Source organism: Melanostigma gelatinosum (genome assembly GCF_949748355.1).
Source record: "Melanostigma gelatinosum genome assembly, chromosome: 13".
Lineage (NCBI taxonomy): Eukaryota > Metazoa > Chordata > Actinopteri > Perciformes > Zoarcidae > Melanostigma > Melanostigma gelatinosum.
Genome location: NC_136646.1, coordinates 854,436 through 869,522, shown reverse-complemented (window position 1 = coordinate 869,522; position 15,087 = coordinate 854,436). Strand labels below are relative to the sequence as shown.

Genomic DNA, 15,087 nt, shown 5'->3' with positions numbered 1-15,087 from the left:
GAAGGGTTAGGGTTAGAAGCATTCCCAGGCCAGACGAGATATTTAATCTCACCAGCGTGTTCTGGGTCTACCCTGAGGCCTCTCACCAGTCAGGAATGCCAAGGAAACTTCTGAAGACAATGTGACCAAGAGGCCTGGGAGTTGAGGACCTCATGGACAGGGGCCTCAGCTGGACATTCCCAGTTCACCCTGAATACACTTTAGGTTTTACCAGGTCTGTCCAGCAGCCTCTCTCCCTGCCATCTGATCCAACTCACCACCATGTGATATAAAGAATGTCAGAATATGTGACGAAAATCGTTGAACTTCCACACACTCCCTGACTGCTCTCCCCATAACACCTCAAATGATTAACAGCCAGAATAAACAGCTTTTGTTCCACTCTGGCATATTGCTGAACATCTGAACTGTGTGTCGTAGTATAATGAGTGGAGATTAACTATTGTAGAGAAATGTTTTCTTGAGGTAGAATGTTTTCTTATTGGCATAGAAACCGTGGGAGGGGTAAAGTGAGGAGGGACGGAACAAGCATCCGTCCAAGCAGGTTCTTGTGAGTATAAATCAGATGTGTGTCAGTACTTACTGTCAGACTTAATTCCAGGTATGTTTCATAGAAATACTGCGATCACACTAACTCTCATTTGAAACTTGAGATTTTCCGACTTGCAAGAAATGGAGGAGCATATCGGCCATGGTAAGATGTTTAATGTAATCTGTGATGTTAATATTCATATGTGCTTACAGTTTGGGCTTTTGACTACTGTATTAATGTGGCACAATGTAGACAAAGCTGCTTTCTATTGTGATCCAGCCGTATCTTAACAATATTTATTAATTATTTTTCCTGCTAGTTATCCCAGCACCAGTAACTATGAAGGGATCATTTGTGCATGGTTTGTCCTCTGAGAACTGTGGCATTGACATTCTAGACAATGGAAGGACCATCAGAGATTTCCTAGACAGTAAAATAAAAGAGCGTGGTTCAGCGGTGAGTATCAGAGACATCATGTCACCTAACTATGAATCTCTGTGTAATTGCCTCCATGTATCGTGTGATAGTTGAGCTTTCTTGAGATATGAACTAAATGTTGACTTTGCTCTATTTGTTCAGGACAATGAAGAGCCATTCTATGTGGCAAGTCTGGATAGTATATTTGAAAGGCACCTCAGGTGGCGTACTAACTTACCTCGAGTCACGCCTTTCTATGCAGTGAATATCTCTTAGTCACGCCAAATCCAAGTGAGTGAACAACTACTGATATTTTCTGCTCCTTTGTTGAGTTGATTATTGTTAAATTACCGATTTAACCGTTCCAGCAGGCCATCGCAGATGCCCGACGTGTCTTTGAAATGGGGGTAAGTCATCGTCGTGGCAATAGAACACAAATTTAGTTATGTAGTTAGTCCAATAAATATTTCATTCATGAAAGCTTGATCATTTGATTTGTGTGTATATGAAATAATAAGTCACTGTACACCGTGATAAGAACTCCATAGCAGCCCAGAGATTGAGACTTGAAGCTCGAGTTTCCAAATTCTGTTTCCAAAATTGATTATTGTCCTAAATTATATCTAAATTATTTTCTTTAAATTATTTTACTTGAACTCAGTGTTTTATGGCTGAAGCCAGAAATGTGCCATGACTCTTTTGATACTAATTCATGGGTTTATGATCCATAATTAAGTTATTGATAACCATTATACTTGAATATTAATTAGTTATTATTTATTATTATTATGTGTTACAAGCAATAGCACTACAGTAAGTACAGTATAACATTTTGAATTGTATGACTGATTGATTAGAAACTTTTCAGAATTTGCTGGGATTCCAGATGAGACTCTTTGATATCGGTGGAGGATTCTCTGCGATTGAGAGTTTTCAACAGAAATTTGAAGAGGTAACATTTTTCAAAAACATACACAATACGAGTGCTCATTAATGGATGTTCTGCATCTCCATTGTCCTGGTAAAACAAAGAGCAAAAGGAGCACAAACAACAAAATAGAATGACACGGATTTCACAACCTTTTTCCTGTTTTACCTTAAGGGCTATGTAGACCAGGGGTGCCCACACTTTTTCAGCTTGCTAGCGACTTTAAAATGACCAAGTCAAAATGATCTACCTACATTAAAAATTCTGAATATCTATTTATATGTATATATATATATATTGTGGCAGCCGGAGGGGCAACCTCAGAGGAGAAGTGGTAGAGGGACGATATTGCCTGACATGGAGGCGGAGCCCCCATGTCAGGGAGTGGAAAAGAGCGCCAAACCACCATCAGCCCAACAAGCAACACCTGAGGAGGAGAGACGAGGGAGCGACCACACCCTATCAGAGGAGGAGGAAGGGACTATAAAAGGGCCCCGGACACAGGAAACTAGGAGAGAGTAGGAGTGGAAGGAGACGGAGAAAAAGCAAACCCATTGGAGACAACTGCCTTACCCCTTGATCACCCTGGAACGTCTGACTACCCGCCCGGCTCCCGACCCCTGCCTGTACGACTACCCTGCTCCTGCCCGCGCCCTGGACCGTATGAGGAATACCCGTTGTGCACCGAACCGTGGAAGTGAACACCGACCATCCCTCTGGAAAGCGGACAGTGTATTGTTGAGTGTCTATCCTACCTCTATCCACTCTCTATATTCAGTAAAAACCTCACTTGCACCATTTATCTACCGACTGGTTGTGTTTATTGGTCCGTGTTGTCGTGAAACCCCCTTGCCACCCCGGGGGCTGTCACAATTTGGTGGAGAATGTGGGCACAGTCCGGTTCTGGCAACACTGACCGATAGACCGACCGACCCAGTAAGCATGGCCACCCCGGTGCCATTTCAAGAGCTGCTAGCGGGGCTAATCGCTAGCAACCAGGAAACCCAAAAACGCCACGAACAAGCCATGCAAGTACAAATGCAAATCCTCCAAGCACAGCAGCAACAACAATACCAACAGCAAGTACACATGGAGAAGTATATGGAGGTACAAACCGAACGCGCGGAGGCGATGCAAAGCGAAATCAAGGGCATGTTACAGACACAACAGGAGCAACGTACCGTGGAGAAAGCCAACCCAGCGCGCTTCCTTCTCAAGCAGACGGCAGCTGACGATGTTGAAGTGTTTTTTCAGATATTCCAGACAACGGCACTCCGGGAAAAATGGCCAGAAGAGCACTGGGCTGAGTTGATAGCCCCCTTTTTGATCAACGAAACGCAAGTAACGTATCAGGACTTAGAGCGCGCTGGAAAAGTTGACTTCCGGGTGTTGAAAGCGGAAGCGTTACAGCGATGCGGGGTCACGCTGTTAATAAAGGCACAACGATTTCATGAATGGACATATGACACCTCCCTTTCTCCGCGAGCCCAGATGCATGAGATCAAGAGGATTACGACGGCCTGGCTGCACGCAGAGCCAACCGAGGTGTCGCCCACCGATCGTGTCGTCATGGACAAATTCCTTAGATCCCTCCCGTATGAGGCAAAAAAATTGGCCGGCCAGAGAAACCCCCGCAACCTCGAGGAACTGGTAGAGATCATGGAGGGTTACCACGCAGCACAAGCGTTAGTGCGTGGGGGAAGAAACCCGAAAGTGGAGGGGTCCACCCGCAAAGAAAAGATGAGAACGGAGGAAACTACCTATGTGTCTCCCTCCTTTCCCCCAGGCTTTCCCCGACGTCGGCCGGCGTTTGGACCGGAAGAGAGGAGGTGCTACCACTGCGGCGAGATCGGGCACATCGCCTGGGAATGTCCTCACCGCCAGGACGCACCCATGCCCACGGCCAGTGAGGGGAGTCGCCCATGCGGACTGATTACCGGATGCTGGGCCACTCACGAGGACCACATGCCCCTCACCCCGGTCAAAGTAAACGGCCGCGACGCCTCCGCGATGGTGGACTCCGGGAGCGCTATTACCTTGGTGAGACCTACGTTTGCTCAGTACCCGCTCCTAACCGGCACCCGAGCGGTCACGTGCATCCATGGGGAGACCCGCGAATACCCCACCACCGCCCTCGAGATATACACGACGAGGGGTAGATACGTCGGCACTGCAGGAGTAGTGGAAGGACTCCCCGTAGAGGTGCTGGTCGGCCGAGACCTGCCCGTGTTCCAGGAGCTGTGGCGCAGCCTGGTGGTGAAACCAGGTACGACCCCTCACCGAAAGTACAAGAAGAAAGCCATCTGTGGGCTGGGGGAGGAGATCTCCACCGATCCCCTATCGGAAGGAGTCGCCAGTGCCGTGGCCCGGGCGTTGGTGGAGGCCACCCAACCCAACCCCGAGGACGTATATGCCACAGCCGTCGAGAACGACGGACCCTCCAGCCCCAGTGAGCCCGAAGGAGAGGCGCCGCCCATCCCCGAGGAGGCAGATACCCCCTCCCTCGAAGAAGAGGAGCTGGCCGGGCTGTTTCCCCAGGACCCGGAGGAGCCCATCTTACCCGGGCCCCTCACAGGGAGGTTTGGGACGGCCCAGTTGGAGGACCCCAACCTAGCCCACGCCCTTCGGCAGGTGGCCGCCGTAGACGGACGACCACTGGACGGGGTAAGAGACCTCCCTCCCACACATTTCTCCATTTATAACGGGCTCCTCTACCAGGTAGTAATAAGGGACGGGGCCCCCCTCAGGTTGTTACTGGTACCCCGTCCTTTCATACCCTCTGTCCTCCAGTTAGCCCACTCCCATATCCTAGGTGCCCATCTAGGAGTGGAGAAAACCCTGGAAAGGGTGAGGGCCAGGTTCCACTGGCCCGGAATAAAAAAGGCCGTGGAGGATTACTGCCGGAGCTGCCCCGAATGTCAACAAGTGGCCCCACAACCCCATCACAGAAACCCGCTGGTGCCCCTGCCGATCATCACCGTCCCCTTCAGCAGGATCGGGATGGACCTAGTGGGGCCACTACCCAAGACCAACCGGGGACACAGGTACATCCTGGTGATAGTGGATTACGCCACCCGGTATCCCGAAGCCATTCCCCTACGCTCTATGGCCACCAAGGGCATTGCAAGGGAGCTGGTGATGTTGTTTTCCAGGGTCGGAATACCGGAGGAGATTCTCACCGACCAAGGAACCCCGTTCATGTCTAGGATCATGAAGGATCTGTGTGGCATGCTGAAGGTGACCCAACTGAGGACGTCGGTGTATCACCCCCAAACGGACGGACTAGTAGAACGATTCAACCAGACACTGAAAAAAATGTTGAAAAAAACCATGGACCAGGACGGGAAGAATTGGGACCAACTGCTACCCTTCCTGATGTTCTCCATCAGAGAGGTGCCCCAGGCATCTACCGGATTCTCGCCCTTCGAGCTCCTGTACGGTCGACGACCCCGGGGGCTACTCGACCTGGCCAAAGAAGCCTGGGAACACCAACCCTCCCCCTACCGCACCATGGTGGACCACGTCGAGGAGATGAGGGTGAGGATGGCATCCCTCTGGCCCATCGTCCGAGAACACATGGCCGAGGCACAGGCGGCCCAAGCCCGCGTGTACAACCGGGGAACCCAACCCCGAGTGTTTAACCCAGGGGATCGGGTGTTGGTCCTGGTACCCACGGCGGAATGTAAGTTTCTAGCCCGATGGAGGGGGCCGTATGAAGTGATGGAGAAATTGGGGCCGGTAAACTACCGAGTCCGGCAACCAGGTCGGAGGCACCCGACGAAGGTTTATCATGTGAACCTGCTCAAGAAATGGGTGCGTAGGGATGCCATGCTCTGTTTCTCTCTCTCTACCCTCCCAGGAAAAACGGAGCCAGTCGAGGTACCCGTGGGAGAAGAGTTGACCCCCCGGCAGAAGCAGGACGTCCGGGAAATGGTGGATCGGTTCCGGGACGTGTTCTCCCCGGACCCCGGATACACCACACTGGTGCAACACCGGATAATCACCGAGCCCGGGAAGAAGGTGAAGCTAAGGCCGTACCGCATCCCCGAAGCCCGCCGGGGGGCGATAGAGAGGGAGGTACAGAGTATGCTGGAGGCCGACATCATCGAACCCTCGACGAGCGAGTGGTGCAGCCCTATAGTGTTGGTTCCGAAACCCGATGGCTCAGTCAGGTTCTGCAATGACTTTAGGCAGCTCAACGCCATCTCAAAATTCGATGCCTACCCGATGCCCCGGGTGGACGAGATGATAGAGCGCATCGGGAGGGCCAGATACATAACCACCCTCGACTTGACTAAAGGCTACTGGCAAGTGGCAGTAGCCCCCGAAGACAGGGAAAAAACGGCCTTCACTACTCCCATGGGACTGTACCACTATAAGAGGCTGCCGTTCGGTCTCCACGGAGCCCCCCCCACGTACCAGAGACTGATGGACCAGGTACTACGTCCCCATCGAGAATACGCGGCAGCCTATCTGGACGACATCGTCGTGCACGGGGAGGAATGGGGGGCTCACCTCCAAAGACTGGAAGCCGTCCTGAAAGCTCTGCGAGGGGCGGGGCTGACAGCCAACCCCAAGAAATGTCGCCTCGGCCTCCGGGAAGCTGACTACCTGGGGTACACCATCGGCCGCGGCTGCGTCAAGCCCCAGGTAGGGAAAGTCGAGGCGATCCGGGAATGGCCCCGCCCCCGCACAAAGAAACAGGTACGAGCATTCATTGGGCTAGCTAGCTACTATCGACGGTTTGTTCCCCAGTTCTCTGCTCTTGCAGCACCCCTGACGGACCTAACAAAAAACCGGCTGCCAGATCGGATCGTATGGACGGCAGAGACCGAGGACGCCTTCGAGAAGCTGAAGGAAGTACTCTGTTCTGAACCAGTGCTGGTGACCCCGGACTTTACGCAACCGTTGGTGGTACAGACGGATGCCTCCGAGACCGGGGTGGGTGCCGTCCTGTCCCAGCTGAGGGATGGAGAGGAGCACCCGATCACATACGTAAGCAGAAAATTATTACCGAGAGAAACGAGATACGCCACGGTCGAGAAGGAATGTTTGGCCATCAAATGGGCTCTGGGGGAGTTGAGATATTATCTGCTGGGACGACACTTTACCCTGGTCACGGACCACGCCCCCCTGGTATGGATGTCCCGTTCAAAAGACAATAACGCCCGGGTCACCCGCTGGTTTTTATCCCTTCAACCGTATGCTTTCTCTGTTGTCCACAGATCCGGGGCCGCTCATGGAAACGCGGACGCCCTGTCAAGACGGGACGCCCTAGGTTCCTGGAGCAGTCCTCCCCCCAGGTCGGATTTAAGGGGGGGGGTATGTGGCAGCCGGAGGGGCAACCTCAGAGGAGAAGTGGTAGAGGGACGATATTGCCTGACATGGAGGCGGAGCCCCCATGTCAGGGAGTGGAAAAGAGCGCCAAACCACCATCAGCCCAACAAGCAACACCTGAGGAGGAGAGACGAGGGAGCGACCACACCCTATCAGAGGAGGAGGAGGGGACTATAAAAGGGCCCCGGACACAGGAAACTAGGAGAGAGTAGGAGTGGAAGGAGACGGAGAAAAAGCAAACCCATTGGAGACAACTGCCTTACCCCTTGATCACCCTGGAACGTCTGACTACCCGCCCGGCTCCCGACCCCTGCCTGTACGACTACCCTGCTCCTGCCCGCGCCCTGGACCGTATGAGGAATACCCGTTGTGCACCGAACCGTGGAAGTGAACACCGACCATCCCTCTGGAAAGCGGACAGTGTATTGTTGAGTGTCTATCCTACCTCTATCCACTCTCTATATTCAGTAAAAACCTCACTTGCACCATTTATCTACCGACTGGTTGTGTTTATTGGTCCGTGTTGTCGTGAAACCCCCTTGCCACCCCGGGGGCTGTCACAATATATATATATATATATATATATATATATATATATATATATATATATATATATATATATATATATATATATATATACTGAGTATACTTTATATTTACAATATATGTTGCATAACTGCATGAACCCTTATGGCACAATACAATTCTGTACATTTTTGGTCATTACCTTACTCTGATGACTTGCACTGAATGGAATTGGCCAGAGTTGCATAGTCCGGACAGTAGCTGCTGGTAGCCGCCTCAAGCAGACTTCAAATGATCATCAGTCATGGTGGAACGGTGTTTGGATGTAATGTTCTTCATGTGGGAAAAGGCTGACTCACATAAATGAGTAGAGCCGAATAATGCAGTCAGAAAGGTATCACATGTCCTCATGTTTGGGGACTTTTCCTCTGTGAGAAAACTGTCCATGAGCCCTGGACTTCAGCTGAATGTCAGCTTGCAGTGTCAGAATCTCATCCTCCACTCCAGACGAGTTCAGGTGAAACAGCGTTGACATTTTTGATGCGAGTGAATCAACCTCAATATCTTCCCGAAATGTGCAGCACATAAGTGTAGCAACTGGCTCGAGTAAAGCAAAGTCTCGAAAGCGTTTGTCAAACTCTGACAGACGCTTGTCAATCTGCTCTGTGTAGCGCGCACTGTCAAGTTACGCACACGCCTTCCGTTGAGTCTCATACGCACATACGTGGTGACCCGTGTGTTAGAAAATCAAGTGGCAAATGCCATGCGGACATCTCATTTTTTTTGAATGGCATGCGATCTACCCGCACTACCTCCGCGATCGACGTATTGGGCACCCCTGATGTAGACTGTCAAGGAACCTTTAAATGCATACTAAAGAGGCAAACTTAATAAGGAAATATTCGGAGGACTTGCACCTCGCTGCCCCTGGAGGAACTCTCAGGTCCACAGAACACGTTGTTGCCCTTTCATTCGCTCGCTGCTAGCACCACATTGTTCACACCTAATCGCGTCATTCGCGCCGCCGGTCTCACCGGGGACTATTTGTGTTCATTCGCGTGATTCGCGCTGGACGCGCCTGAGAGGGGGCGTGGCTTATCGGCCTGAAAGCCGCCATCAACCATGGAAAAAATAACCTATGTTTCTGCTTAGTACGTATTGTGGAAGTCCCAGATATCACGGGAAACTAAATGCCGTCATGTCTTGGTTCATAACATAGTCCGGAGGAGCTCCATGTATTTTATCGAGCTGTATTCACTGTGTCTAGCAAGCCACACTTCGGCTGTTTACTACAGCTGTATGAACACAAAATAAATTGATTTGGCTGTGATTTAACTCCAATAAACCGACGAAAAGGGACTCCGAAATAACTACGTAATGATGCCGTTTGTAAATAACTTTTAAAATACTTGTTTTCTCAATGGAGCTCGGATTGATCGGTGCTAGGCTATGCTAACATTGTAGCAGCTCCTTCAACACTCAAAATAACGTCATGTAGACGTAAATACGGCAGCATCTATTCATTGTTTGTACCAGATGGTTTACACACACATTCACATCACTCCAGTCTCATCGCATCTGTGCATAGACTTTGTATGTAATCTACTCGGGCGAATAATTCGCGCTGCGTTTGGTGTGAACGCACCTTTAGAAGACGTATATTGCACCATCACTGTGGCCATATGGTGGCGCTGTTAATAACTTTATTCAAAAGATTTGTCTTGATCGAAAAAATCCAGCGTGAAAAAAAGAAAACCTCAGATTTTCACATTTAACCTTAATCTTTACTCACATACACATGTTGTTTGAAAGAGCAACACTTCACGTTTCTATCCGTACCAATTATTAAAACAATTCCAATATCATATATATATATATATATATATATATATATATATATGTTCTAACAGTTGCTCAGTTTCAACCTTGCTTTTAAAAATGTGACCATACATTTCCCAAAATACTTAATTGAGAATGCAGTTTAGTTGTATAATATGGGAACATAATTTAGTGTGAGTCCTTTCCAAGCTGATGCACAAAAAGCTTGTTGAGGAATTATTAACTAACACTCCATAAAATTACATTATATGATGGATACCACTGCTTGAAGTGTCTGAAGCTTGATCTTTCAACCATTTATCCATTAGATGTATATTATACACACCTGCATCCTTTCCATCATTAATGAGTGATATCTCTATCATCCTCTATTCTTAGCCTCTTAAATTACATAGGTCGTACTTCAAAGAAACACATGCAGAAACCTTTGTTGCCTTTACTGCCAGTGATACTGGCAACTGGTCACTTTGTAAAAGGTGTATTACATGTGAAATATGCTGTTAACCCATTGTGTTTTTCCTATCGTTTTCAGAGGTCATTAATAGAACACTGGATGAACTCTTCCCACCTGACAGTGGGGTGCAAGTTATTGCAGAACCAGGCCGATACTACGTGGAATCAGCCTTCACACTGGCAGTGAATGTCATTGCCAAAAGAGTAATCGGTAATGTCTTTTGAAGCCACACGTATCCAGTAATAAGACATAACTTTGCTTGTATTTAAATATGTCTTGATTTTAAATACAAGGAGTGTAGGTGACAGCTATCAGAGGAGTCTGTTGGCACTACATGGCAATGCACCACTAGATAAATATGTATGCTCAATAGACAGCCATGCTCTCTGCTCCTCTGAGTGAGCATAATGACTTGCAGGGTTGTAGATAATCACTTTCTGCAGACCCACAGATACCAGGTTGCATCTTTATAAACATATAGCATATTTGCCATTTTATCATTTGCATTTTTTCAGATGATGAGGACAACTGCCCTGACAGAAAAATGATGTACTACGTCAATGATGGAGTGTACGGCTCCCTGAGTTGTGTTGTCTATGATGCTGCTCACTGCAACCTTCAACCATATCTTCACCGGGTTAACTATCAACCACATAATGTCGCCACATAAGAAAGCCAATATTGGATGATTGCGCATGATTACGTCCAATGCCAACGGTGTATATATATTTATACATATGCATGTGAGCCTGCCTCACATTTTATACTGTACACAGGTTGTTGAGAGCAGAGAGCAGAGATACCGGTCTGTTATCTGGGGTCCAACCTGCTGCAGCTATGACAAAGTAACCGACAGCTGCTGGATTCCTGAGCTGCATGTAGGGGACTGGCTTCTCATCGACAACATGGGTGCTTATTCTGTTAGTTCGTCCAGCGACTTCAACGGCTTTCAAAGAGCACACATTTACCCTGTTGTGACAGCCGAGACATGGCACACCTTAAACCTTTCTGACATCTACGACATCCGCCAATGATCTGATCTCTTCTATTGGACAGTGGCTCAATACGGACCGTAACAAACATAGGCAACGATTATTATAGCGCAGTGCTTCTCAACTGGTCTGGCTGCGGGACCCACCATCACCCCTTAATGACAAGCCGTGACCCAAATTGAATCAACTTCTCAAATGTATTTCATGAAAAGATGGTGCAGTTTGAACCTGAGCTGAAAATGTCCTCTGCAGTCGTATAGTAGGGAGCTCTCTTGTGCAGAGAAATTGTTCCTGTAAGTCCCCGTCCCACACGTGTTTCACGTAAACGAGTAAAACTGCTTTGTTTGTTATGTCTGTAGATTCGGCCATTTGTAATGCAAATTGACCACTTGACTAAATTCGAGCTGTGGTCTGTTGTTTGATGTCATCCGACATGTCTTCAATTCGTCTACTTATCGTGTCATATGACAGAGGTATAGTTTTCAGTTTATCCTCTGCTGATATGAGCATTACAAGGCATTAACGCCAAATATTAAGGAGTGTGAATAGACGGCACTCCGCTGCATAAAAAATCCCCTTCAAAATAAAAGCACAGAATATTTTTCTCCAGGCAAAGGCCTGCGACGTGGGTCCACCAGTTGAGAATCACTGTTATAGAGAGAGGCTTGAAATTCTATTTTATTTTAAATTTTTATAAATACATCTTTAACCTCAATGAATATTTTTAAGGCCGATAAGCATTTTTCTGTTGAAAAGTTTTTTTAAACGACGATGTTGATTCAACGTTTTGACATTTTCACTGAAAGTTTTCATCCTTTACACTTTGCTAATAACAACATATTGTCATTTTGGAGCTTCATTAAAAAAAACGGATCCACATTTCTTGATAGATGAAAGCCAGTATTGCAAATCTCGGTGAAATATGGTCTAAATGTGAATGTTCAGTCTTCAAATAGTCGGAGAAAAAAAATGGCAATTTTGAATCAGCTTTTCACCATAACCATTTTTTAAACGCCTTTTAACCTGAAAAATGCTCACTCAACTTGAGATCAAGAAAAATGGCACAGACGGCAATTCTTTTATTATTATATTACGTGTTATGGCCACAGCCTTTCCCCACTAAAGAGTCACAAAGTGGGACACGTCATCGCTAACTGCCCAGGTAGCCAGCGGACTCGGCCGTATTGCGGCTGAGTGTCGGCTGACTCGGCTGTGTTCCGGCTCGATGCGGCCAAATGTAAGCCAGCTTTGGCCCATTTCATTTTTGCCAAATCCGGGCCCAATCTGGCATTATAGACCTATTCTGGCTGAGACATGGCAGCCGGGTTAATCAGAATCAGAATCAGATTTATTGGCCATGTGTGCTTACGCATACATGGAATTTGTCCCCGGTTTCCACTCCGCTCTCAATGTACAAACACAATGTACAAACACAAATTTACAATAAACAAGAAAAATATATGTATGAAGAATCAAAAAGGGCAGCAAAAAAAGTAGAACTGATGTAGGTATAAACATTTTGCTATAATACAAGTATAAATATATATCCAAGAGAAAAAAGTGTGTAAATATATATAGCTCGTATGGCCGATCCAAACACACAGCTGAAGTCCACGAACAGAACCCTTGCATATGTCCCTGGGGAGTCGAGGTGTTGCAGCATGTAATGCAGTCCCATGTTGACTGCATCATCCACCGACCTGTTTGCACGGTAGGCAAACTGCAGGGGGTCCAGCAGGGGTCCTGTGATGTTCTTCAGATGGGTCAACACCAGTCTGTCAAAGGATTTCATGACCACAGACGTCAGGGCGACGGGCCTGGAGTCATTTAATCCTGTGATGGAGGATTTCTTGGGGACCGGGATGATCGTGGAGCGTTTGAAGCAGGAGGGGACTTCACACAGCTCCAGTGATCGGTTGAAGATCTTTGTGAAGATGGGGGCCAGCTGGTCAGCACAGACTTTCAGGCAGGAGGGTGACACAACGTCTGGGCCTGGTGCCTTCCTGATCTTCTGTCTGTGAAAGAGCTGACTCACATCCTCTTCGCAGATCCTCAGTGCCAGTGGGGGGACGGTTGGGAGAGATGAGGAGGCAGGGGGTGTAGATGGTTGTTTGATGGGGCAGGTGGGGGGGTGAGGGTAGGCTTATCGAACCTGCAGGAGAAGGCATTCAGGTCGTCAGCCAGTTGGTGGTTGGCCTCAGTGGGGGGGGGATGGTCTCCTGTAGTTGGTGAGTACTTCCAGGCCTCTCCAAACTGATGAGGGGTCGTTGGCCGAAAACCTGTTCTTCAGCTTTTCAGTGTCGCTCCTCTGAGGGTATAAAAGGATCTGGACCACGTTCCTGCAATTTCTCTTTTTTCCTCCACCGACATCCGCATTTGTGGGAAGTGCAAGCATTATCAAATTGTTCTAATATGGTCGGAGGTATTTAACACATTTAGATATCAAATACTCGTTTTTGAAAGAAGCTCAATTCGTCCACCTGCCCCGTGTATATTCAACAGGGAACGTTAACCGCGCTTGTAGCAAGCTATCTAACCGTGTCATGAGAATACTATGCATAGTATTCAATGAATGCTTGTTTTAATTACACTAAGGTTATGTAATTTCGAGTTGAAACCAGCTAGTACAGTGATTTCCACATAAACTACAGGGTTAACTTTTTATTTAGCGGCTTGATTCATCCAGGGATCGGCAACGGCTCGGGAGCTGCAACATGCGGCTCTGCAGCCCCTCTGTTGCGGCTCTCGAGTCGACATCCAAACGAATACGTTATTGTTTTAAACGTTTTCTAAATAAGTGGTCCCCAACCCCCAAGGTCTGATTACGCCGCTGGACACGCTGCTCGCTCCAATAGAGTGGTCTCACCGACGTCACGATCTCCTTAGTTACGAGGTCTGTCCGCCATGTTGGAGTACATACAGATCCTACATGGCGGCGAGTAAACAAGGAAGTGCGGCGAAAATACCATACTTTGAATCACTGGATAGTGCATCAAAGGTTCGCTACCTGGCCAAATTGAAGGTTATTGGTAATTTGGATCCCTATACGATGAGTGCAGATTGTTTCAGTGCCGATCCTACTTATCTTCCATCGGTAAACTACGCCAACATCTACACGTATCTCGTGAACACCCCCAGTCCTTACACAAGTAGAATATGGGATGTGTGGTTCTATAAAATGGTGTAGAATTTGCAGGGTTGAGAAGTCCGGCAGTCCAGTATAATATCTCACTTTTTCATCATTATTTTCGAAAAATTCTGAATCAAACATGGATCGTTCATCGGAAAGTTCCTTTTTCAAATTCAGATTTTCCGAGAGTAGGCGCTGCATCTCAGCTTGCATTGCTGCAATCGTGGCCCCACCGAGGTCTGTCTGGTTGTCTTGGTTATTCTTATCCTCGTCCTCATCCTCTGATGCTGGTGGGCTGTCATATGCATGATCCGACGTTAAACTCATATCAAGCAATGCTGAGGCTGCATCTCTGTGTTTCGCCTGTTGTACACGCTCGACACGTCTCTGGTACCGTCTGCTGTCACAGGCCGATGAAGCTTCGGTAACCTTCTCATGTCCAAGTTTTAGAGACGGAGACCAGTCTGGATTATCGGCATCTTGGAGAGTAGAGGGTTTACCTGAAACAGTTTGTAATAAACATTGAAATACAAGTTTACCGAAGTAGTCTTATCGGATTCATTTATATTTCCTTCATTAAATACTGTTCACAAACGAATTTGTAAATAAAATCACTGACCACTTATAAAGTGATCCGCACATACTCTAGTGTACGCCAAATTCCATTCCTTTATATCTCGAGAGATGCGTGACAGCCATTTCTCACGACGTCGCTTGGATAGCTCCTTCGTGTCATTTCCTTGATGTGTAATGACCGCTGGCAAACGAAAGAATGGTTTCTTGTCTCTATCAGCTCTGCTGCCACAACCAAAGACAGCACAAAAGTTCACCATGATCGATAGGTTATGCGACTCAGCCGTGCATGCCAGTGGCTTTGTGTGTACTCCAACATGGCCCACAGCTAAAACTGTGACGTCACACGAGACCACTCTA

The 15,087-nt window shown here is 47.8% G+C and overlaps 1 protein-coding gene across 1 annotated transcript; it reads left to right on the top strand.

The window, feature by feature from the left end:
- Window positions 1–10,106: 10,106 nt before the first annotated feature.
- LOC306787307 (ornithine decarboxylase-like) lies at window positions 10,107–11,066 on the top strand (the record flags this gene model as incomplete). The annotated part of the gene is made up of 2 exons (XM_079282425.1): window positions 10,107–10,235; window positions 10,809–11,066. Coding segments are annotated over 2 exons (387 nt in total), but the record flags the coding sequence as incomplete, so codon positions are not given.
- Window positions 11,067–15,087: the final 4,021 nt, after the last annotated feature.